This window comes from Petaurus breviceps, unplaced genomic scaffold, assembly GCF_028583685.1.
Source record: "Petaurus breviceps papuanus isolate PSGF00001 unplaced genomic scaffold, PetGlider_PUasm1.0 187, whole genome shotgun sequence".
NCBI classification, from domain to species: domain Eukaryota; kingdom Metazoa; phylum Chordata; class Mammalia; order Diprotodontia; family Petauridae; genus Petaurus; species Petaurus breviceps.
In genome coordinates, this window is record NW_027185799.1 from 28,561,338 (window position 1) to 28,586,125 (window position 24,788).

General features: G+C 37.6%; 1 protein-coding gene across 2 annotated transcripts in view; it reads left to right on the forward strand.

Annotated features, from left to right (window-relative positions):
* Nucleotides 1-24,788, forward strand: part of RFX3 (regulatory factor X3) — a 219,661-nt gene that overhangs the window by 160,022 nt on the left and 34,851 nt on the right. For both annotated transcript variants that reach the window (XM_069090794.1, XM_069090793.1), the window contains 5 exons: nucleotides 9,886-10,001; nucleotides 10,455-10,609; nucleotides 14,913-15,010; nucleotides 19,392-19,541; nucleotides 23,912-24,120. In XM_069090794.1, coding sequence (XP_068946895.1) covers nucleotides 9,886-10,001; nucleotides 10,455-10,609; nucleotides 14,913-15,010; nucleotides 19,392-19,541; nucleotides 23,912-24,120 — 728 coding nt within the window. The remainder of the gene's footprint in view (nucleotides 1-9,885; nucleotides 10,002-10,454; nucleotides 10,610-14,912; nucleotides 15,011-19,391; nucleotides 19,542-23,911; nucleotides 24,121-24,788) is intronic.

Below are 24,788 nucleotides of genomic sequence, written 5' to 3' on the forward strand. Positions count from 1 at the left end.
AATAAAGTCAAGACTCTGTCTCACAAAATGTCCTGTATCCTCAAAGCAGGCACTGATCTGTGTAGAAGGAATTCCCTATACCCATGAAATCACAGATCTACCTTTCCACACAGATGTACTATATTCCTATGACCTGGAAGTTGGTTGAGGAGGAAGACACAGGAATCCCTGATCAGGGAGCTTTCAAGGGAAGCCCTTGGTCTTTTCCCTCAAATCATCAAGAGAAAAGTAAGGGCAGACCCACTGGCAGGGCTTGACAAGTGCTTGCACCTGCTAACCCTTAGTTAGCTAATTTGCTAATGATCAGAATCATCTCAGAGTGGGCTAGGCTGCTTCAGAATGTAGTGGGTTCTCTCTGACCCTGAGTTCTTTCAGCAATATTGGATGATTATTTTTCCATCATGTTGAAAAAGATGATGTCCGAGGTGGCTTCCAACTATAGCAGTCTGTGATTAAAACTTTGATCCTCTGGTCCTAAATCCAGAGTTCTTAACACAAGACCACTTGGAAGCTTCCTACAGCGGGGTCGGTTGTGCCAGCTCACTATCCTGGGCATGATTTGCTCTTGGATGAGTTGTAATAGCTACCAATTTCTGAGTGGGACATTTTCTTTTGCCTGTAAGATTTTCTTGAATGCTTCTCTCTCTGAAAGAAGATTATATTTGAAATTTAGATATCTTTATTTCAATATTGTTCATGGACTCACTCTTAGAATATAATCCTTTTGCTGTAATGGACATCTTACTCCCAATAGCTAACAGTGCAATATGCAGTGATATTTCTCAACTCATAGCCTTAATGGGGCGGGGGGAGGTTTCCACTCCAGAAGTAAACAAATGCTTTAGTAAACCTGAATTCTTCTTCGAAGTGCTGGGTTAAAGCGAGTTCTCACATTATCAGCATAACACATGGAAAAGATCTTCTCCATGTGATCTCAACAGGTTGTCTCGATCATTCCCCACAGTGACCATTTTAACTGAAAAGTCAGTGAAAATTCATCTCCCTATTGATCCTTGTGTTTTTCTCAGTGACATTTTTGGTATAGCTCAATTCTCTAATAGGAATTAAGTTAAGAGAATAGTGTTAACATATCCTCCTCCACCTATAACAATAATAAGATTTAGAATTGGAAGGACCATAGAGATCTTATTTATTTTATGGATGAAAAAATTTAGGCTCAAAAAATCAAAGTGATTTTCTCAAGGACAGGGAGTAAATAACAGAAATTATTTTTAAATAATAGATCCTTTAAATAAAAGGTCCTTTCCCTTAAGCCACATTCCATTCAGTGAAGAGGATAATACTGCTCATTTTCTTGCATTTTTCTGTTTCCTATGGGTAGAATTTAAACAAAAGACAAATAAAGATTTGTTCTGCAAAAAGTTTTTCAAATAAATTTTAATTGTTATCTTTTTGCTTTTATATCCCCTTCATTTCCCAATTTATCCCTTTTCTCACCTCCTCCCAGAGAAGCATCCCTGATAACAAAGAGATGGGAAAATAGTTCAGCAAAACTCGCTGACACAACGAAAAAGTGTGACATGATTTTTACTATTTTTATCCCTTTATCTACCACCTCTCACCTCTCTTCTTTGGGGCCAAGTCTGGTCATTGTAATTTCATGGCATTCAGTTTTTATTACTTTATTATCATTGTTCCTTTCATTTACATTGGTCATGGTCTGTGAGCATATTGTTTTCACGGTTCTGTTTACTTCATTTTGCAGCCGTTCATATGTCTTCCCATGCTCTTGCAGTTTTTATTTCTTATATTGTGATAATATTTTATTAGATTCATGCATCACAACTTGTTTAGTCATTTCCCAATTAATGTGCACTTCTCCTTTGCTTCTAACACAAAAAGTGTTCTTCAGAAAGATTTATCACAGGGTTCCTTTAAATGCCAATTCCCTAGGACATTAAAATACGGTTTGGTTTGCAAAATTTTGGTGTACGTACAGCATTTCAAAGACCCAGAGAAACAGAGAAATCCTGGAATGTCAGAAGGGACCTCAGAGACTATCAAGTCCAAGCTATATCTGACCTTCAAGGTCCCAAATTCTGAAATTGCCCTCTTTGTTAATAATCTCCTCTCCTTTCATTTCTCCCACTGCTAAAATTGATCTGGCCCTTTGCCCTGTACTTCATTGACCTCTATTTTCCCCCAATCTGCTATGTCTGTTTTAGCTTCACTTCTCTCCCTTTACAATCTTGACTCTATGGTAAGGCAGTTCAGTAAGGCACTATCTTTCACTTTTAAATCTCTCAGATTCTTGTTATTCTGTTTGTTATTCCTCTTTGTTAAGGAAGTAATGAAATCATAATGAGTCCACTAAAAAGTCATGCTACTGAACCTTGCTACTCCCTTCTGACTGACTCCCTCTCAGGCTTCCCACCACAGCTATTACAAACTCTCCTAGTTCTACTCCATCCTCCAGAACCACTCTACTGACCTCTGAAGATGCCCTTCCCTCCTACTTTAATGAGAATATTGAAGCTGTCCATTCTAAGTTCTCTCATTTTCCATCCTTTTCTTTTCAAAATCCTAGCTTTGCTCCATTCCCAGAGGACAAGGTGACCCTACTTCTTGCCAAACTAACTCCTTCCCTTGTGCTATTGATACATTTTTTCTTATCCTTATCCCCCTCCCCATGAAGCTATTTTCTATGATTCACACTGTCTCTACTCAGTTCTTACCCATTGCTTATAAACATTCTTAAGCTTCCTTTATTCTTTTCCATTGACCCTGTCACCTGCTTGACTTATCCTCATATTTCTCCTCCCCTTTGGTATTAAACTTACAGAAAGATTAGTGTACACTCAGTGTTTCCATTTCCTCCACACCTACTTACAGAGTTCCTCAACAACTACAATTTTCTACTGCCAATGCTCTGCTGAAACTTTTCTCTCCAAGGTTACCTTAATTGTCAGATTTATTGGCCTTTTTAAAATTCCCAACCTCCTTAACCTTTCTGCAGCATTTGACACCATTGAACCCTCTTCCTGGACTGACTTTCCTCCTCTAGCATCTTGACACAATTCTTCCTTTGCTCTTCTTACACCAGTATACTTTACTGGTTCATTGTCCTATTGCTTCTTAGACATGGTCTCTAAGATTTTGTTGTAGGGCCTTTTTTCTTTTCCTTCTACTTTTTCTCCCATGGTATTTCTCTTGGTTATCTCATAGCTTGTGATAGTAATGGCAATTAGTAAAGATTCCCCTGTATTGGCTTGGTTTTCAAATTGATTGTGTTAAAACCCAGAGCTTGTTAATCCCACCTGTGGGATGGACTTGTTGATGTAAAAAAGAGAGTCCTGAACTGGGAGTAGCTGGTGATGTAGATTTGGAGAGACAAGAGAGAGGCAGAAGAACTTTTTGGAAGCAGCACCTCGTGGAGGCAGAGAGAGACTGAGAGAATTGCTGGGGGCCACTTTGAATTGCCCTGGACTTTTGAGACCTGCCCCCTGAGCTGCCAAGGACTGAGGAGACATGGTTGTTTTGCTGGTACTTTGTCTGTTTTGATGTTGTTTTGCCATATTTGTCCACTGGTGAAAGACAGTTCTTTTGTTGAAGAAGTTCTGGAACCTGGCTGTTGGTTAAGAGCTCCTGAGACTGTCCTGCAGACAGAGAGTGAATACTGTCCACTGGTGAAGGACAGTGCTGTTGTTGCAGGGGTCTGGAGACTGTCCTGCAGACAGAGTGAATACTGTCCACTGGTGAAGGACAGTGCTGTTGTTGCAGGGGTCTGGGAACCTTGCTGTTGGTTCAGAAGCCCTGAAGAAGGATTTTCTTGTTGTATGTTTACAGAAATCCTGGGAGAGGGTTTTGCTAATGTTTTCAGGGGTTCTAGGACTGTTCTACAGACAGAGGATGAATTAATGAAGGGATTGGCAATGTATCTTGTGGCCTTGCTAAACCTTGTCTCCCCAGGAACTAAGATTGCTGAGAACTTGCCTCCTGTCAAGATGAAGAAAAGACCTCCATTTGGGTATTAAGTGCTGTGCTTAAACTTGATGTAACTCTGGGGTAGATTCAATTGTGATCCAGGGGTGGGGAACTTTTGACCTTTTTGTGTTCTATGGTTGAACAAATGAATGTACTTTACTTAGATTGGAAACTAATCTCCATTTGAGATCCATTTGAGAAGAGGGGCTTTGTGATGGACCAAATGAAGGTACAGCCTAGGGGTGGAGTAGTATTTAGAACAGGGACTTTGTAATTGATTGAATGAATGGAAGGTCCTGAGGTGGGGTAGTACTTGGAGATTATTTAATCACACTTAGTAAATGCTGTATTTTGAATGATGTCATGTTTTGATCTTCTCTGTTCTTGGTTTGGCACTGAATAAAATGGAGAGCACCTATGCTGGTATTCTGAACCTTGGGAAGTTGCCTTTCTTTGGCATTATATTACATAGCTCCACTTCTATTCAGATGCCTTCTCCAATCTATGTCTTTACTCTCAACCTCTTGGAGATTGGGTCCTACCTCTCCTCTTCAACTGACTGCTAGGCAAATCTCCACCAGAATACTCCACTGGCATCTCAAACTCTACCTGTGTGAAACTGAACTCATCTTCTTTCCTCTAAAATCGGTTTTGCTTTTGAACTTTTATTCTTCTGTCAATGGTACTACCATCTTCCCATTCACCGCAGGTCAAAACTTCAATCACTTTTTGCTCCTTTTTCTCCTTCACCCTTTATGTCCAATCAATTGTCAGACCCTATTGATTGTATCTTTTGAATATCTCTTTAACATCTGCCCCTCTTCTCCATTCACCCTGCTACCACCCAAGTTTACATCTGATAACTTCTCCTCTGGTTTTCTGAATGGTATCCTTGCCTTCATTCTCTTTCCTCCATAATCCATTTTTCATACCACTGCCAAAATAATCTAATGTATATATTTCATTTTGTTGGTGCTCTACTCAAAACTTTCTGTGGCTCTCTATTGTATGTGAGATAATATACAGATTCCTTAACTTGACATTTAAGGTCCTCCATATCTTACCTTTCCAGCCTTATTTCAAAATTTTCACCTTCACACACACACACACACACACACACACACATACACACACACAGAGTTCAATCAAACCACATTACTAGCTGTTCTGCAGTTCCCTTTCCTCTTTGCATCCACTTGCATTCCCTTTCCTCTTTGTATTCTTGCAGGTTGCCAACCCCCTATCCCCAACCATGTCTAGAATGCATCCCTCTTCATCTCCATCTATTGAAATCCTTTTCTTCCTTCAAGGTCCAGCTCAGGTGTCACCTCTCCCATGAAGCTTCCCTGGATTCCTCTAACTGCAAGTGAACTCTTCCTTCTCAAATTTTCATAGAAACTGTTGTCTTGGTCCTTTCTTTACTGCTAATTTGTGCTATTTTCTTGTATATCTATCCCTCCCTTTAGATAGCAAGCTCCTTAAGGGCATGATACGTTATACATAGTAGTTGCTTAATAAGTGTATATTGAAATTAATTCAATTATTTGTTAAATCAGATCAAAAATGATTTATTTCCCTCAATTGTCACTTTTATATTTTTATGACATTTTCCCACTGATTTCTGAAAGAGTATTCCCTCAAATTATCTTTTTCTATATTTGTAAATTGAACTTAGTGTCTTTATATATGAAATCTTTAAGAATCTGTATCATGTATATGTGTTGATCTATACATCCAGAAAAAATAAGATAAACACTAAATTTAGGGTGGGTTTTTTTCTTTGTCTAAAGGCTCCACATTGGCTTTCTAGAGAGCCCAAAGTTCACCAGCCAACCAGGCTCTTCTCTACTTCTTTCAGATACATTAGTTTTCCAGTCATTCAACCAGTTCTTAGGGCCCAAATTATTAAATACATTCAGTCTAAACTCCTTTCTTTTTTTTTGCACAATGGAGTAATTCTCAGGTTTTATGTCTGCTATTATCCTGAGGCTAATTTATAAATTAATTTGGATGCTATAGAGAGATTTAAAAAGAATAATCAAAAGTTAATATAACCATTGGCCATTTTTAAAGCAATCATCTATGTTTGATGAAGCTAGAGGTTGGTATTGGCCCATTAAATTAAGAAAAAGGAAATTAAGGCCAGTTCCTAAATAAGGGCATGTGTTTATTGTCAGTCAATTAGCATTTATTAAGCTCTATGTGTCAAGCACATAGTGCTAAGTACATAGCGCTGGAGATACAAAGAAAACCAAAAACTATCCCTGCCTTCAAGGGGCTCACAACATAATGGAAGAGACGACATGCAAATAACTACATACATAAAAGATATAAATGGCATACATGGAAGATAATCTTGAAAGGAAGTCATGTCCTTTGAAATCTATGACATCTGACCTTCCTCCCTTGATCCTCATCTGTCTCTTCCGCCAACCTGCTGGTCACTCATTCACCTTTCTGTATTCCTTTGGGGACTGGCTCATGGTTTTCCTCTCTACTCCTTCCTGCTCTCACATTCTTTGGAAACTTCAGTATCTGCAATGATGAACCTCCTGTTGTGCCACTCTCACCATTTCTTGAACTATTCAACTCCTGTGATCCCCATCTTCACTTAATTTCAGTCTCTTCCCTTGAAACTACCTTCAAAGTCCTGAACTCTGACACTTCTCCCTGTGATTAAGATCCCTAGCCCTTTCATTTCTTCCTATCCTTAATTCCTTGATGAACGCATGGTTGTTCCTCGTGACTTCACTCCTTAGATTCCTCCCTGATCTTTATAGAACCTGTTCTGTTCTCACTTTCTTCCCTACTTCATGGCTCTGTCCTTGGCTACCTTCTCTCCTCATTGTCAACTTTATCCACTGTCAGAGCTCGTTATTACTTCTAAGCAGATAACTCCTACATCTTTATCCCTACCAGCTACCCTACTTAGCCATGAACATCAGTCTCCTGGGCTGCTTTAAGAGACAGGAATTCCAGGATCACTTGATGGGAGTCCTGTTGTCCTGTACCCTAGTCTGACCACATCTGGAGTATTATACTTACTTCTGAATGTCTCATTTTAGATAAGACTTTAGTAAATTAGAGATGTCACACAATGGAGTATATTCAGAATAGTTAAGGGCCTTGAGTTCATCCCACATGAGAATCAGTTGGAGAAACTGGAATGAATTTTTAGCCTAGAGAAAAGAAGACTTGGGAAGGACATAATGAGTATCTTCTTAGTTTTAAAATGTTGTCATGTGGAAGAGAGACTAGATTTATTCTGTTTTACTCCAAAATGGTAGAACTAAGAATAATGAGTATAAGTTTCCAAGAAGAAAATTTAGGCTTGATGCTAGGGGGAAATACTTAACAGTTATTAACAGTTATACCTATTTGAAAATGGAATAGGCTACCTCTCTTTACTATAGAATTTTAAACAATGGCTAAAAGGCCATCTCCCTTCTCTAATCTATTCATCATATCAGTGATTGAGAAATCTTCCTAATATACCACTTTGATTATATCTTTCCTCATAAACCTTTAATGTGTCTCCATTTTGTTTAACTAAGCCTTCAAGTACTGTATAAAGTTAGCTATTATTATTATTGAATAAAATATGACCTGACCCTGACACTGCATATAGTTCCTGATCATCCATGGTTTTTTCACACACTACTCTCATTCATATGTTCTGTTCTCCAGCCAAACTGGTGTTTTCTGTACTCCCCATTCCTGGCCTGCCTTCTTCTTTCTTTCGATATTTTTACTCCTAGTATTTCACATGCATGGAATGGTCTTACCCTCTCCGCAATCTCCATCTGTTAAGGTTCTTACCTTCCTTGAAGGAGCAACTCATGTGCCAGCTGCTCTATCAAGCCTCTCCCATTTCCTCACCCTCCTCAGATTTCTAAAAGCCTTTGAACTTAAACCTTTGTACTTTATCTCACTTACCCTTATCACATCATGACCATTTATACATAGGTCTCCATATATGAATATCACCATCATAGCTATTAAGAGACATAGCCCATTAAATCAAGTTGAGTGAACAAGCATTTATTAAGCACCTACTATGGGCCAGGCACTGTACTAAACACTGGGGATACAAAGAAAGACAAAAACACTGTCCCTGCCCTCAGGGAGCTCACATTCCAATGGAAGCAGCAAACAAACAACTATGTACAAACTTGAGGGAGAGAGAGAGATGAATATAGATATAGATATACAGGGTAAAATAGAGGTAGTCTCCTAGAGAAATTACTAGCACTGAAAGGGACTATAAAAGACTTTTTGCAGGTGTGGTAACTGAGTTGAGAGATGAAGGAAGCCAGGGAAGCAAGGAGGGGGAGAGGAATCAGAAGAACATTCTAGGCCCAAGAAGAAAGCCAGTGAAAATTCACAAAGTCAAAAGGTAGAGAGTACATATAAGTAACAAGAAAGGAAGCCAGAATCACTGGGTCCTAAACTGTGTAGAGGAGCAGAGAAGGTAAGCAGAACAGAAAGGTAGAAAATGGCCACGTTGTGACTGGTTATAAAAGCCAAACATAAGGCTTGATATTTGATCCTGAAAGCAAGAACCAACAGAATGCTCCCTGATAAGAGAATCTTAGGGTTGATGGCCTATTTTTGTTTTCCCATCACCTAGTACACAAGAAGGCAATACTTGTTTACTGAATTGCATTGGAGTGTAGTGGTTCTTCTGATGTTGGATTTGGGGTGTTAATTGCACTAAAGTGTGGCAGTTGTCATGATGCCTTCTGCCCTACTGCAGCACTATTCTAGTAGGGGGGACACAGCAACCTTTACTGTATGCCTTTCTGGTTCTGTCTATCCTAGAGTAAAATAGTAGGGGTGGAATCAAAAGTGTTGTTCTGAATCTTGCCAGCATGCAGCCCTGAACCACATCAGCTGGTGCTCTCTTTACAGCTTCCACATTAAATGCTTCTTACATCTGTACTTTGAGAACCTGTGATGTCATCAGTGTGCTACCTGCTACCCCCTCCACAAATGTAGACTGCAATGCCTCCATCCTTTAGCAAGCAGTCCTTATGACTTGCTGTGCCTGAAAAATGCATCCCTCTGAAACCAACCTAGTTCCAAACCTCTGTGGACTTGGGTAGACTGGCTTTTGTTATGACAGACATGCAAGAGGCACCTACATGTGTTTTCCTTGATAGTGAATCAAAAGGCATTTATGAAGTGCTTACTGTGTATCAGGCACTGAGCTCCATGCTACGGGTACGGAAGAGCAAAGACAATCCTTGCCCTCAAAGAGCATATGTTCTAATAGAGGTGACAAGCATGCAAATAAAATAGCTACATAGAAGATAGAGTATGTGGAATGTTATCTCAGATGGGAAGGTGATTGCAGCTGGGAGACTAGGGAAAGGCTTCTAACAGATATGGTACTGGGAGAACATGAGTTATGACAGGATGATGTGAAGTAAAGGTTGGATTATAACAACTTGCTGAACTTGCAAAATACAAGAATGGTAGCAAGGAAAGGAAAATATGGAGGACAAGAATCATAAGGCAGGATGAAACTTAAGAGGTGATGTGGATGAAACAAAAAATTTAAAAAGATGAGGGGGTGGAGTGGGGAGATCAAATTACAAAAAAATAGCTAAAGATCTTTGAAAGCATTGGATGAATTTTTAATTTTGAAAGGAAATAGTTTTCTTTAGTGAATGTCCTTGTCTTTTTAGTAGTTCAACTTTCCTTTGTTCTGTCATATATCTTTAGCAGGTTCTGAAGAAATTTCCTGATGAAACATCTAATACCCAGAGTGACTAGAAATACCTATATCTTACCATTATACTATGCTAAGTTACAAAAAAAAAAACAAAAACAAAAAACCAGCTCTCTTTCATCTATGAACCAGATGTAAACCTCTACTCCTTTTGGTTAATGTAAATACAACAGGAAGGTCACCTACCCTTGATTTGTGTTTTTTAGGCAATATTGGATGTTGTTGTGAATCTTCAGTTTAGCCTGATAGAAAAATTGTGGCAAACTTTCTGGCGTTATTCTCCCTCCACTCCAGCTGATGGCACTACCATTACTGAATCCAGGTCAGAATCCAAAAACTTTACTAATCTCCTATAGTAATTGAACAGATCTGATAATGTAGAGATATGTATACCAGTTGTGAACCTTTCCTGATAACTTTAATTTGATAGGCTAACATTTTGACTATGATATAAATATACCACAAACTGCTCTTTTGAGGTTTAGCCTCTTTGCATATAGCTCCCATTTTTATTGATTCGTGTGACTGCAGTAGACATCTTCCTCATTTCCTAATTAAAAAAAAAAAGTAACCAGTCAACATGTCTTTAGAAAATTTGAAAGTAAGTAGAGAGCTTTGGGGGGAACCCTTTATCCTAGCTATGTGGCACCAGTGCAATGATGGTATAGTCTAACCTCTATAGTATTTTATTCAATACAAATATTTTAAAAGCCCATTATTCTTTTTTTTTATCCTCATTTGCCATCTATTCATTTGTGACATTTATTCACGCCAGCAATCTGAGTGAAATAGAAAGCCGACTTCCGAAAGCAAAGCTGATAACTCTGTGCAAAAATGAGTCTATTCTGAAATGGATGTGTAACTGTGACCATGGGATGTACCAGGCTTTGGTGGAGATTCTCATTCCCGACGTCCTTAGACCTATTCCTAGTAAGTTAAATGCAGACAAGTAAGGATTCTTTTGTTCTCGTACATAACTCCCAGGAAGTTTTGGGAAGTGACTTTGAAAAAAATCTCAGTGATTCTATGTCTGAATCTCATTCAGGTTTGCAAAACAGAAAAGCTTACAATATTATGGAGTAGTGCGTTAAAGCAGACTAGTGTAAAAGCTGTACTTTTTTTTTAACCTGACACCTATTTTCCAATCTATCATGCCTCTTTCTTATAAGCCAACTAAGCAGATGGATGACAGCCCCAATAACTAATTGCAAGATAACTCCTTGGCCAGTCAACCATTATCGAATTATTTCCCTTGGAAGCACAGTTCCCTTCTTCAAGTGAAAATTATTGAAATCTGTAATTGCTAGGCCAGTCTCTTTTCTGGTTGCTTTTGATACCAAGCTAATTTACCTTGGTTTCCAGTGAAGTTGAATTCCTCTATAAAAGCATTTACTCTGTCACGTCCGTCATGTTAAGAACTACAAATGTAGCTTCCATTAACAGTAATGGTTAACAGTATTCTGGGAGAAAAATCTATGTAACTACACGAGCATTGTGTTCCCACCATGAACCAAACAATAGGCATTACACAGATAAGTTAGATTATTTTTAAAGAAGATAGTGCCTCAAACTACCTTGTAGCAAACAAAGCTATTTTCTACAGATGTCAATATAAGTGCTACTAAGGAGTCTAGCTGTTAGAGGCAGTTGAGAACAATTTTACACCTACATCTTTATGAGCAGATGCGACTGACCTTAACTTGTTAATGAAATGGAACAGAGCTTCTACTCCTTAATGGAGGTAGAAAGAATGTTAGCTTTAGAAATTAGAAAGCATAGACTTGAAGTGCACTTGCTTATAGGCAGCTATTGTTAATTTTTTCAACAAAATAAATAGGGATTTGGTAGAACAGAAAGTCAGGAGATTAACATAGCACATTTGTACATTTTAATCTCATCTATCTCTAAATGTGGCAGAAATTAATGGAGGTCATGAAGAATAAACACTTTTTTTATTGGTGGTAATTCTTTCATTCTTCCTACCACCTTAGCTAGTACATGTCTATGCACAATATGTTTGTATGGTAATCTATGGATATGCATATGGATTTATGTATAAATGTAAGGAAAATAGTTTAACTGTCTTTATCTCAAGTTCCATATGTTTAGCAAACAAATACAAAAGCCTTCATTTTAAGCAATTAAATTCTAGTTTAAGAATATCACCAAAAGAATTAGGGATTTAATTAAGTTCCCAATGCGAGAGTAAAGAAAGTCCTCTGACTTAATTTTCCATTCCATCCACACAAAGTTTTCCTGATTAAAGATTGATTAAAAGTGACATTGTCATGGAAAATTTCAGTGTGCATATCTTGTACTGATTTCTGTTCCAGTACCTGATTTCCCTTGCCTTCCTCTTGCTCCCTGTGCACAGAGTGGTATTCTCTAGAGATGTTTAAGAGAAGTTTTATAGGGGAGCTCATTAGCCTATGACATCTTACTGCCTACTCACAATTTATCTCATGAGATAGATGGAGAGATGTCAGTAAGGGTTTAAAAAAAAAAAAACCCACAGCATTCTAAATACAGAAAACCCAAATCATTCGTGTTTGAATTAACACAACAAAAGTTTGACTCTGGGAAATAAAAGGAACTTCTAAAGTTAACTTTTTGCACCTTCTTAAGTGACCACTGCTTCCCATAATAGGCAGCTCAAACTTTATCTTTCTTTTTCATAAACTGTATATTTGAAAGGCCAACTTGCTCTGTCAAATAGCTTCCCACGAGTTTCAGTGAACAAATAAAGCTTCAGAAATTTTTATAAAACTACAGTTTCAGAGTTGTTTTGTAACCAACAGATGCATTAAGAGGCAGCCATTCCAAAGAAATTTCGAGCTTTCATTCCCATGCTACAATGAGGCTCAAAGAAATAAAAGCTCAAAATACATTTTAGATAGCTATCTTTTGAATATATGCATTTTAATATTAACCTTCAACAGGTTGAGACAAGTAGGCTTTGGAATAGACTTTGAATTTCAAACAATCCATTCAAGAATTTTAAGATTTGTCAAAGTCAACCTGCACAATTTTTTATTTTACATAAATTCTTTATAGAAAGACCAAACTAACTTCTCTTTACAATGAAGAATTTCTTTTCCTGGCGACTACTAGTACATAGCTCTGCCATCCATCTTTTTCCTTCATAACAGAAAAGACACATTTTTTTTTCTGCCCAGATGGGGTTCCTTTTTTGGTATTAAAAAAAATCTTTGCCCATCACATTAATTTGAAGTCAGATTAACAAATAATAGATCCTAAAATTCAGTTTTCTGAAAATGCAAAGTTGCTAAATGTAAGGAATCCCTCCAAGCACAATTAGTGACACACACAAGTTCAGCAGTCAATTATCAGTAAGCATAATTAACAGGCCAAGACCTCATTCTTGTGCAACAGGGGAAAGATTCCAAGTTATTTTCATTATTTCTAAGATACAAAATAAATGTAATTATTTTCCTAGCCTCCTGAATGCCAAATTAATTTGGATAAAATGAGATCCAAATTGAATCTGTATCTTGAACCCAAATTTTCTTGAGCTTCAAAAACTGGTTGGTTTTTTGTTACTCTTTTTCATTTTCATTCATACCTATCCTCCATTATTCTAGCGCATAACAAAGCAGGATGAATTTTTTTTTTTCATAAGCTTCCTAGCTTTGACAAAGCAAGAAGAAGCTCTGGAAATTTCAAGAGAAAGATTGCTTCTCAAGAAATTTCCAATGCTGTTATACAAGATTAAGGATTTGCTTAATCTTTCATATTTGAGGCTTTTCTCAATCAAAATCCAGACTGTTTCAAGTTCATCTCTCATTTGTCCCATTGAATAAATAATACAAAAAGAAAATGATAACTTTTTTATTTTATAGAAAGAAGAAATTGTTTTGAGACTAGTTTGCACTGTTAACAATATTTTTAAACTTCCTTAAACAAAGACCATTGTCAGTTGAGGAAGTATGTCAGACTAGTCTGAGCACTGGCCTAGAAAACCAAGGGATTTAATCCCAGGGTTGCCTTTAATTTGCTTTTCAGCCTTAGGCAAATCACTTAACTTTCTGGGGCCTTATCTATAAAAGAGAGATTAAAATACCCACCTACCACACTGGGGTATCCATAGATTAATTGTATGATTGTAAGGTGCACAGGATACTTACTTATTAGTTATTTAAAGCCCCTCCTTTCCTTACAGAGCCTTGGGCACAAATAAAGTAAAATCACAAAGCCAGGAAAATGGTAGCAGCATTTTATTTACTGCTAAGTCTCAGCCTAAAAATAAAAGTGGCGCCCTTAAGGCTTAGTATTATTTGAGTCTGTTTTCTTATTACTTGCTGGAGTAGTAGTCCATGTAGCTAGGGAGCAGACTCTGAATGCTGCCCCAAACTGCCAGATACACCAGTCCTTTTCCTTTATGACCATGGAAGTTCCTATCACTTCACAGCTTGCATAAAATGTAGAGTCATGGGGCAGAGGTGTCTGTCCCTATTACACAACGCAGAAAATACAGTATGTAATTCTCATACTGGATAGTTTTGAGAATCCTCATCAATGTTAGCAGCAGTTTTCGTTACACTTGTCCTCTATATACGTAATAAAGTAAAGAATTACGTTATCCAAACCCACATCAAAATAGCTTTGTGCCTCATTTACCAGAATATGTCAGAAGAAAATGTTTAAAAAAAAAAAAGCATCCTCAGTCCTTCACCTGAAGTTTCCATATTATCGAGAGGCACAGGTCAAAAGCCTTTTGCTGAGATTATGCTATTATGCTGGATTAGGAGCTAGAAAAAAATAACAGAATATGGGAGTTAGAAGGGACTTCTAATATCATCTAGTCCAATCTATAAGTGAAACAAGAATCCTTTCTACTGAATTTGTAAGGAGAATATTGAGCATAAAAGTGTTGAAAAATGCTCTGTTCAAAGTAGAGAAATATATAATCATATTCACAACTGGTATATGTTGCTGAACTCAAATGTTTGAATATCTGGGCTTCCCACTGATGAATAAGAACAATCTGGGAGTGAAACAATTAAATACATAACCTCCAAGAAGTAAGTCGTGGAGGCAGAGCAGGATTATGAATATATAATTAAATGCTTATCAGAATAGAAGATGAAAATTCTCTAGAGTATTTCAAATTGTATGTTTATATGCTTCCCCTGCAATCCCTGCCTTTTACCCTAACATAAGGATATTGGTTATTTGGCCTCTTTTCATTCTGTTTTTATTCTTTAACATTTAGGTGCCTTGACCCAAGCCATTCGCAATTTTGCAAAAAGCCTTGAAGGTTGGCTTTCCAATGCCATGAACAATATTCCACAGAGAATGATACAAACCAAGGTACACTGTGTTAGTTGTGTCCTTCGTTTTGTCTTTTGGAAATTGTTTTGAACCATTGTCTTTCCATTTGATCTCCCAAGTGGTTGTGTAACCATTATCTGTATGGTAGAGACGTAGGATGGTTTTTATGTTACTTTCTCAAAAGCTTTCATTTTCTCTAATGAAGTATTTGCATTATTGTTTCATGTTAAAGTTTAACAGTTCATAGATTTCAAGTGTTAGTTGAAATTTTAAAAGAAAGTAGAGAAAGATTTCCAGAAGTAATGAATTTACAAACACATTATTCAATCTAGCCTATAAAATGCTCAAGGACTTCCAGGCTCCACAGTTGTGTTAATGCATATACCTCCTCCACCATTGCAAATCTCAACCCTTTCATGACTTAGTTAGGAAACTTAGTTTTTTCTCACTGAAAAACGTGTCACTGCCATAGCTCACCTGGTAATAAACCTTGCTGAAATTATTCGGGTTAATCCGCAGATGACAGAATTGCTGTCTTTTACCAGGTCTACTTTTGAATCCAATGCTTAGCACTGTGACTATAGCACTTAGCATTGTGCCACACACATAGTAGGCACTTAATAAATGTTGATTGATTTATTGATTTATGGATTCAGACCTGCCAGAACTTGGTCTTTACTATCATAGTCTTAGGTAACCCAGGACCACCACCCATCATGTTAGGGCATCAGAGGAAGACACAAGTCCATATAGATGAAAGCATAACCCAGAGAAACACTGTGTGTTCAAGTAATTATATCGCTAGGATAGCTGGCATTTATATGAGGCTCTTTAGATTGCAAAGAAAGCATTCTACATACATCACCTCATTTGAACTTCACAACAATTCTGCTTCACTGGGGTTAAAAATTTGGGAACCTAGCTGTATGGTGTCACATGGAGACAAAGAAGTGCTACTTGAGATTAATGGTACCTTGATGCTTTCTTCAATTCTGGAGAGTTTATTCATTAACTTATTTTTTAAATGCTTACTGTTTGCAGAGCATGGTAATAGATGCTGAGAGTAATACAAACGTGTAGAAAAGGCATGAACTTTGTTTTTAGGAAGCATGTAGTCAAACAAATAAAATACAGAAATATGGAATTATAATACATAGTATGACCTGATAATTGTACCAGAGAAGTACAAAACAGAGTGCTCTTTGAGGTTCAAGGGGGAAAGCCAGTACTTCTCTAGAATATTAGAGGTGTCTCCATGGAAGAAATGGAATGTAAATTTGGTTGTAATGGATGGGTAAAGATTCAACAATTGAAGATAGAGAGGAAGGACAGTCGGTATAGAGAATAGTATGACCAAAAGTGCAAAGAATTCAGAGTATGTTACTTTAAGTACAAAAGTCCATTTGGAGCATAGAATTTGTGGAAGAGAATGACAGAACAGTGAAGAGGTAAGATGGTGCCAGATGTCAAGGGCCTTAAATCCTAGTCATGAGACTGGCAATATTGGATGGGGAGATAGGAGAAGCAGGAGACCTGTTATGGTGGTATCTGTCAGTGGTCATGAGGAGGCTGTGTTAGAATAATGACTATAAGAATAGAGAGGAGGGAAATTATTTAAAGGAAAAGATGAAGGCAAAGTTAACAGAACTTGGTAATTGTTTGGACATGAGAGATGAAGGTGTAGAAAAAGCCAGAGACGGTCTAAAGTTGTAGGCATGGTTCATGGCAATTCCAAAGAAAGAAATAGTAAATTCAAAAGGGGAAGAATATATTTATAGAAAGAAATAAATCTGTTTGGGAAGTGTTGTAGGCAAGATGGTGTGTTAGTTACAGTGCTTGACATGGCATATGGAGGACTGGAGTTCAAATCCTACACTGACACCAAGAGTAAATCATGTATCCTCACTGAAACTCAAACAAATCTCTAAGATTTACTACTAAGTTATGGACAGATTGTAATCTGTATCAATGCAGAAAGTTTCCAGACCTCTGAGATAATCACAGCTCCTTGACATATTAGGCAATGATGAGTTTAACAGTTTAAGGCATGAGGTGTGACCTCTAGCTACAGATTTGGGATAGATAGTTGGAAATACAAATCTGAATCTCAAGAAAAGATTCTAAAACAGAAATACAAATTTGGGAGTCATATGAATAGTGGTAATGGTGTAAGCCCTAGGAGTGAATGAGATTCCCAGAAGACCAAGTATATAGAAAACAAATGAAAAGGGATAAGAATGAATTCTTGGGAACAACACAGTAATTAATTTACCAATCATTCTACATGGTATGTAACTACATCTTCATCTTCTATGCCTTTCCAAAGGCTGTGTCCTCCATGCTTGAAATGCTCTTCCTTATTACTTTTGAACTTTGTGGCTGCCCTAACCCCTTCAAGACTCAGAGGATTACCACCTCAGTCATTTTGTACATATTTGGTTTTTGCTTATCTTTGAATATGTGTATACCTCCCCCTCAAAAAAAGGTATACTTCTTGAGAATATGGATTGTCTTAGTTTTGTATTTTTGTCCCTAGCATACAGAACAGTGTCTAGCATACAATAGGCACTTAATAAATGTTTTGTTGATTAATTAGATAAGTAATTGATACAAAGGGACCAAAAGGAACAAGAGGATGAGGAATGAAAAAAAAAAGGATATTAGATTCAGTGATTTATAGGTCACTGGTGATATTTAAATAAGCAATTTCAATGGAGGGTGAGAGAATGAACCATATTTCAAGAGGCTGAGGAAAAAAAGGGTCATAAGAGAGTAGAGGTATTGGGTATAGTCATTTTCAAGAATTTTAGTAGTGAGGATAAAAGAGTAATAGGAAAATAGCAGGAGGATAAAATAGAGGATTATTTTTTGGGGGAGGGATTAATAAACTGAGGAAACCTGAGCATATTTGTAGGAAAATAGGAAGAATCCACTGGAGTTTAGCTAGAGACCCAGCTGAAAGAACCTACTTCCTCAGTTTCCACTAAGTGTCACATAACCCTAGAGCCTGAAAAATGTGGTCTTCTCTTTAGGGTGATAACTTTATAAGATAAGGATTGGAAATACCATCCAATTCCGCCATTCACATGTTCAGTGAGGTTCACATTTGGCACACCTCTTGCAACATTCTTTACAATGTACATTTTTGCTAGTGATCTGAATACATGAAGTTTCAGGGGTTATTATACATGGAACATTTTTCCTTGAGAGACAAGGTTTCATATGGATTTTATGTAATGGATTATGGTTGGCATTTTAGATATGCTGTTTTTATAGGAACTTAAGTTTTATGTGTGTCTGTTCCAATTGCTTGTCTAGAATAAGTTATTAGAAGTCTGATTCCAGAGACTGTAGTTCAAAAGATCCATGATTTTATCAATGTAGGCACACTCTCCACAAATTCAGATCACAGCTCTTCTGCACCTTGATACAGTCTTCATGAGCTGTGGCCTAAACATTTCCCCAATGGCTGCTAACCGTGACTTGGTTGTTCCTTAACCAAAAGACATAGTCTCTCACTCTGCCCATATTCTTCATAGGATAATAGATCTAGATCATAGAGATCTAGGAGAAGGGACCTCAGAGGCCATATAGTCACTTCACCCTTTTTACAGATGAGGAAACTGAGGTCCAGGGAGATTCAAAAAAGGTGGAATTTGAACCTACATTCACTGACTCCAAAGCCAATGTTCATTCCTCTGTACCAGTCTGTACCAGGTACCAGGCTGCCTACCCAATTTGGAAAATGACATTCCAGCACTTGCATATTTCTGGCAGTCTTGGAAAACCCAGGGTCTCCATGCCAGTCTAGGGCATTGGAGCAAGACTTTAGTAGCTGAACTCCTCCCTCTCTTCTTCCCCCCTCAAAACTGTAAAATTTTAGCTCCCTATCTTACTTATATTTCTATAGAATAGTATATGATAAAAGAATATGCCTGACTGGCAGGGGTCCCAACAAAATTTTCTCCTTTTTACCTGTTTAAAAATTGTTATATGTGTAGTTAATATAGTAGTTGGACCAGTTCTTGCAAATTTTTAATAGCCCACTTTCTATCTGAATTGATTTCAAGAGTAAAGGAAATTAAATGAGCTTTTTTTTTTTCACTTCTCCAGAATAAATTATTTTTGGATGTGAATGTATGATTACTGGCAAGGCTGGTTAATTAATGCTCCTATGTCAAAGAATGTGGCAGCTTGTTTGAGTCTTGACCTCAAACTACTTTTTTTTTTAATCTTAGGGAAATTATACCTGACTTAGAAATTTAAATGCTATAATCCACAAATAAGTTCTCTTATAAGGGTAAATGTAAAATACATCAAAATGGAACATAAGAAATTGGCAGGTCAAGGCAGATTAGGAGCATACCAGTGATTTCTTTTCCTTTAAAAAAAATCCAAAGCCAACTGTGTTTCTTTGCAGGTTGCCGCTGTAAGTGCCTTTGCCCAGACTCTGCGAAGATATACATCGCTTAATCACCTGGCTCAGGCAGCTCGCGCTGTACTTCAGAACACTTCTCAAATCAACCAGATGCTCAATGACCTCAACCGTGTTGATTTTGCCAATGTCCAGGTAAACCATGGCTTTATGAATGATCTCTTTAAGGAAGTATCTTCCATTGTGTCCTTGGTCTGGAGCACAGAATTTATCTTCATCGTTCCATCTGGACATGTTCATGGAATCACTAGGGAAAAAAACTTCACTCAGACATAACTTGGTTACATCTCTATTTTAGGTCTAACAAGCTTCTGCTCAGATTTACTGCCTAAACAGACAAAATCACGATTCCACCATGGTCTGTTCCTCCCAGTGAATGAAATAGGAGAATATGCTTTGAAGATGCTTGACTGTTTTAACAGCCCCCCTAAAAGCATATTTTTGACCACAGTGATAAAAAAAATTCACTTTTGAGGAGAAACGTTTATTTGAAAAAAAAAAACTAAGACTGTTAATATGGGATCCAAATGAGCATCTATTTTTTGAAGCTCACATTTTATTTTTAAAATATGTTGGTAGATGTGGCCAGAATGTAATTACATCAGTGATATAAGCCAATTCTATATTGGTTCTGTTTGGATAACATTTTGATTTTTCCACTTTTGTTCTGGTCAAGTAGTTTTAAACTGTATTTAGCTTTTAACTTTGAAGTGATTATTTGTTGTTGTTTCCTTAAACAAAATACACTTGAATTCTCAGATCAATAAAACATCAATAGATGGATTAGGTTCATTTTGAGAGTCAATAGGTTAATAGAATTCAACTGATCATTGGTTCAAGCTTCAGGTTCAAAGGTTTTTAATCTTTTCCTACTACATGTACCACCTTACAAGGATAGATGTCTTGTGTGAGGCTTCTAAAATCTATCACTGTCTATATTTTAGTAGAATTTGCCTAATTTTAGTGATAATGAAAACTCCTTATTTCCAAATCTATATTCTAATTTATTTATAACTTGTTTCCTATATGGATGTATGCTAAAAAAACCACTACAGATTTTCTTTCCAGCCTTATACATTTTCTTTTTTTAACTCAAAAAGTATATCTTGTGTACATTTAGAAGTTCCTATGAAAAAGAAAAATAATTTCAGTGTCAAGACAAATGCCTCACAGTACTGTCGTTGCTGCTTAGTCCTTTCAGTTGTGTCCAACTCTTCATGACCCCACTTGGGGTTCTCTTGGCAAAGAGACTGGCATGGTTTGCTATTTATTTCTCCAGCTCATTTTATGGATGAGGAACTGAGGCAAACAGGGTTAAGTGATTTGCCCAGGGTCACACAGCTAAGGAAGTATCTGAGGTCAGATTTCAACTCAGAAATATGAGTCTTCCTGACTCCAGGCCAGGCACTTTATCTACTGTGCCTGCCCTTATAACTGCCCTTATAGTATTGAACATAGTATTAATTGACATCACTAGCCATTATCCTGGAAAATAATTCCATTTTTCTTCATTTTGAAGATAGATAGCTAAGGATATAGCTATATGAGGGATGTTGCTATATGAGAGGCAGCATGGCATAGCAGGTAGAGAACCAACCTCAGAATCAGGAAGCTCTGGATTTGAAACCTGTTCCTAACAAATATTGACCCTGTGACTCTGAAAAAGTCACCCAAGTCTCAGTACTGGCAGGGAGCCCTCTGAGATTTAAATTATAAAGAAATTTCTGATAGAAGGAGTTTCCTCACAGGGGCATTCACTGTATCAATGAGAACTAGATCAAAAGATCCAGAGCAAAAGAAATTATATCTATGTGTATGCCTGTATTTGCAACAGTTCTATTAGTGAAGACCAACATGAATGGAACTATAATTTTACTGTCAACGGCCATTGAGCAAGCCACATCGTGCTTGGAGAGTTATCTAAAGGAGGAACATGAGGCCAAGTCAGAGGATCTGATAAAGGTGATCCTGAGAAAGAGAGCAAGATCCAGAGTCAAGGAATCAAAACTTGGAGTAACAAACCACAAGAGGCATTAAGATGAGCCAGTGCTGCCAGTGGCTGACAGCCTTCTGTGAGGATTCCCCTAGACAGTCATGGCAGCACATTCCTGTAATCCCCACTACTAGGAAGGAGGAGGATACTTTGATTGGCTGAACGTAGGAGTTCGGCACCTCGGTAAGCCTTTCGGACCAGGGCAGGTAGTATGGGTGCTACCAGTCTGCCTAAAGAGGGGCAAGCTGCCCTGGAAAAGAGATGGAGTAGATCGAGGCATCCATGCTGATCAGCCCATGAGTGGCCGCTGTACTTCCAGCCTGAATGAGATAGAGAGACCCAGTCTTAAAAAAAAAAAAAGTGTTCCTTAGTCTAATAGGCATTTCATGGTCAAACCCACCATCAGCATCATCACCATCATTCCCTGATTACTGGGACTTCTACCATTACTCTGTCTTTATGCTAGTGATATCATCCAGATGCCATCCCTCCTTCCCAGCAGGCTGGAGGCATAGGTTTGGGTACTGTGGAGATGGCAAGCATTGTTTGGTGCCACAAACTCTTCTTACCTGTCAGTATTCACCAGAGGGACTTCTACTACTATCACATTAATGTCCTGACCCAGGAAAAGAGGTGAATATGCCAGTGAGGCCAAAGCTACAGAGGGTTAGTGGATAGCAGTGTGGGAGGAAGCTTCTCAACCATTTCTGCTCAATTCTAGACCCTCTCATTTTATAGATGATGAAACTGAAGCCCAGGCAGGATAAATGATTTACTCATGGTCACATGAGCATGGTCATGAGAATCCATGGTCTTTTCCACTACACTATGCCATCTCTTCCTGTTAGATGGTCTTCTCCCCAGTAGACTGTAAGCACATGCAAATCATTTTGCAAACCTTAAAGTGCTATATAAATGCTAGCCATTACTACTATTATTGACAGCAAGGTCTGTGTTGTATTCATCTTTGTGCCCCCCTACCACAGTGCCTTGCAGAGAATAAATGCCTAAATATTTATTATTTGTATGAAAAGGGCCTTATGCCCTTTTGAAGAATAATGTCATTTAATACTTGTGTGTGTACATATGTGTGCATATGCTATGCTATGCAGAATTGATCCAAGTCTACCCAAGTAGAAATGTGATCCATGTGAAGCCTATCGAGTACCTATCAAGTAGACATTACAATGAAATTGCATGTAGGAAGGTCTGGTAGCAGTACTGTGACTGTGATGCATTTTGGTAACCAGATATAGCTGTGGGTGTTTAATGAAAAAACCATGAGTGCCACTCTGTTATACTTGGTTAGGGGAGAGGGGAAAGAACTGTCTTATTTCTTTTTTAACTATTTAGAGAATTTTGTGTTTGCAAAATTTTGGAATTACTATAGAAATAACAGAATTTTAGAACTAGAAGTGACCTTAAAAGATCAGTGAGTCAAAGCTTTTCTTTTTACAGATAAAGGAAGTAAGACCTAAATAGAGTAACTTTTGCTTAAGGTCATCCAACTAGTCAATGACAGAACAGGGACTAAGACCAGTTTCTCCTGACTCTCAGGACAGTGGTTTGTAATCAATACTTCATTTGGTTATTATGCTTTGACCCAATTGCTGAAGGATCATTTTTAAATGTTTAAGGTAAAGTGAAGTCCCTGGGAAAATCATAGATCATTTTACTACCACTAAAAAAGATCATCTAAAGAGAGAACTGCCTGGATTTTCCTTCCAGTCTTAACTGCTATAGATGAACATAAAGTTTCTGAAATACAATCAATGCAGTAATTGTATAACCTGAACTCTATAGATGATTGCTGACTTTTTTTGGCAAGTCACATCTCCACATTTCCTGACAAGTGGGGTTTTTTTTGTTTATTTTTCAGTTCCATGAATTAATTTGCATTAACAGAGCTGCCTTGATAGCCCTTGGGATTTGCATTCCCAATCTATAAAAGAAATGGCATATGCTTCTACATAAAATCATGTCAATATACCTCCATTCTGTTCATGAGGGACCACTTCTGGCCAATTCAGTTGCATATATTTTATACACTCTTAACTTCCTACAGAGCTTCTCAAATGAAGAAGTTGGTTTAATATTTTATCTGTTAACATAAAATTAAAATTAATAAAATAAAAATAGATTTTAGAATGATGATAATTTATGTGGAGTGAGTAAAGAAATGGAATATTGCATTTCCAGGTTTTATCTTTTTCTAATAGAGTTTGATATTTATATTATCCTTCACGTAGATTAGCCAATGTAAGTAAAACCGCTTGAGTTCCTATGGCTCATCATTTTTTTTATTAGAATCAGAGAAGGAAAATATCGAACCCTTAAAAGTGACAAATGTTATTAGTTTCCTTAGCAACTGGCAAAAGCAGTTTCCCTTTTGATTCATTTAATTTTTTGAGCTTTCATTATAATTTTCCATTCATGCATATAGTTTATGTGCAGACATTAATTGAAGAGGTGCCGAGTTATGCTTCTTTAACTTTTCTGTGTCCTGTAACAGGAGCAGGCTTCCTGGGTGTGCCAGTGTGATGACAACATGGTTCAGAGGCTAGAGACAGACTTCAAGATGACTCTTCAGCAACAGAGCACTTTAGAGCAGTGGGCTGCCTGGCTCGATAATGTCATGATGCAAGCACTGAAGCCGTATGAAGGGAGGCCCAGTTTTCCTAAAGCTGCACGGCAATTTCTGCTAAAATGGTCTTTCTACAGGTACCATTTTAAATCTTTTTAAATGCTCCATCCTCATATTAGTATATCTGTAAAATGTTTCTGCATTTGGCATTGGTATATGCATGCCATTGAACAGAAAGAATATTTGTGTAGTTAAATGTTGGAGGTGCAGGGTTGCAATCGCAGCTCTCCTGGTCTATTTGCATGATTATAGACGAGGAAGTCAGTTTTTCCATGTAGAAAATTGAGGGACTCAAACTGGATAATGTCTCAAGGTTCCTTTAAACTGTCAATTCTGTGATCCTTAAAAAGATACTAGATCCTTAGTTTGGGGGGATTGTTGTTTTTGGTGAGTTGTTTTAGGCCTGTCCAACTCACCATGACCCCGTTTAGGGTTTTCTTGGCAAAGATACTGGAGTGGTTTGCCATTTCCTTCTCTGACTCATTTTATAGATGAGGAAACTGAGGCAAATAGAGTTGCCTAGGAAGTGTCTGAGACCAGATTTGAATACAGAATGATGAGTCATCTCACTGCAGGTCCAGCATTCTATTCATTGTGGCACCTAGATGTTCACATTCAGGAAGTTAACCCAAAGGCAACAAGGTCATAGAGTTGCATGAAATCTGTTAGTGGAAATATGTTTTTTACTGTAGAAAAACACATTTTTCTCAAGACCCCCTTTTTTTCCAATTTAAGCAAATAAGTG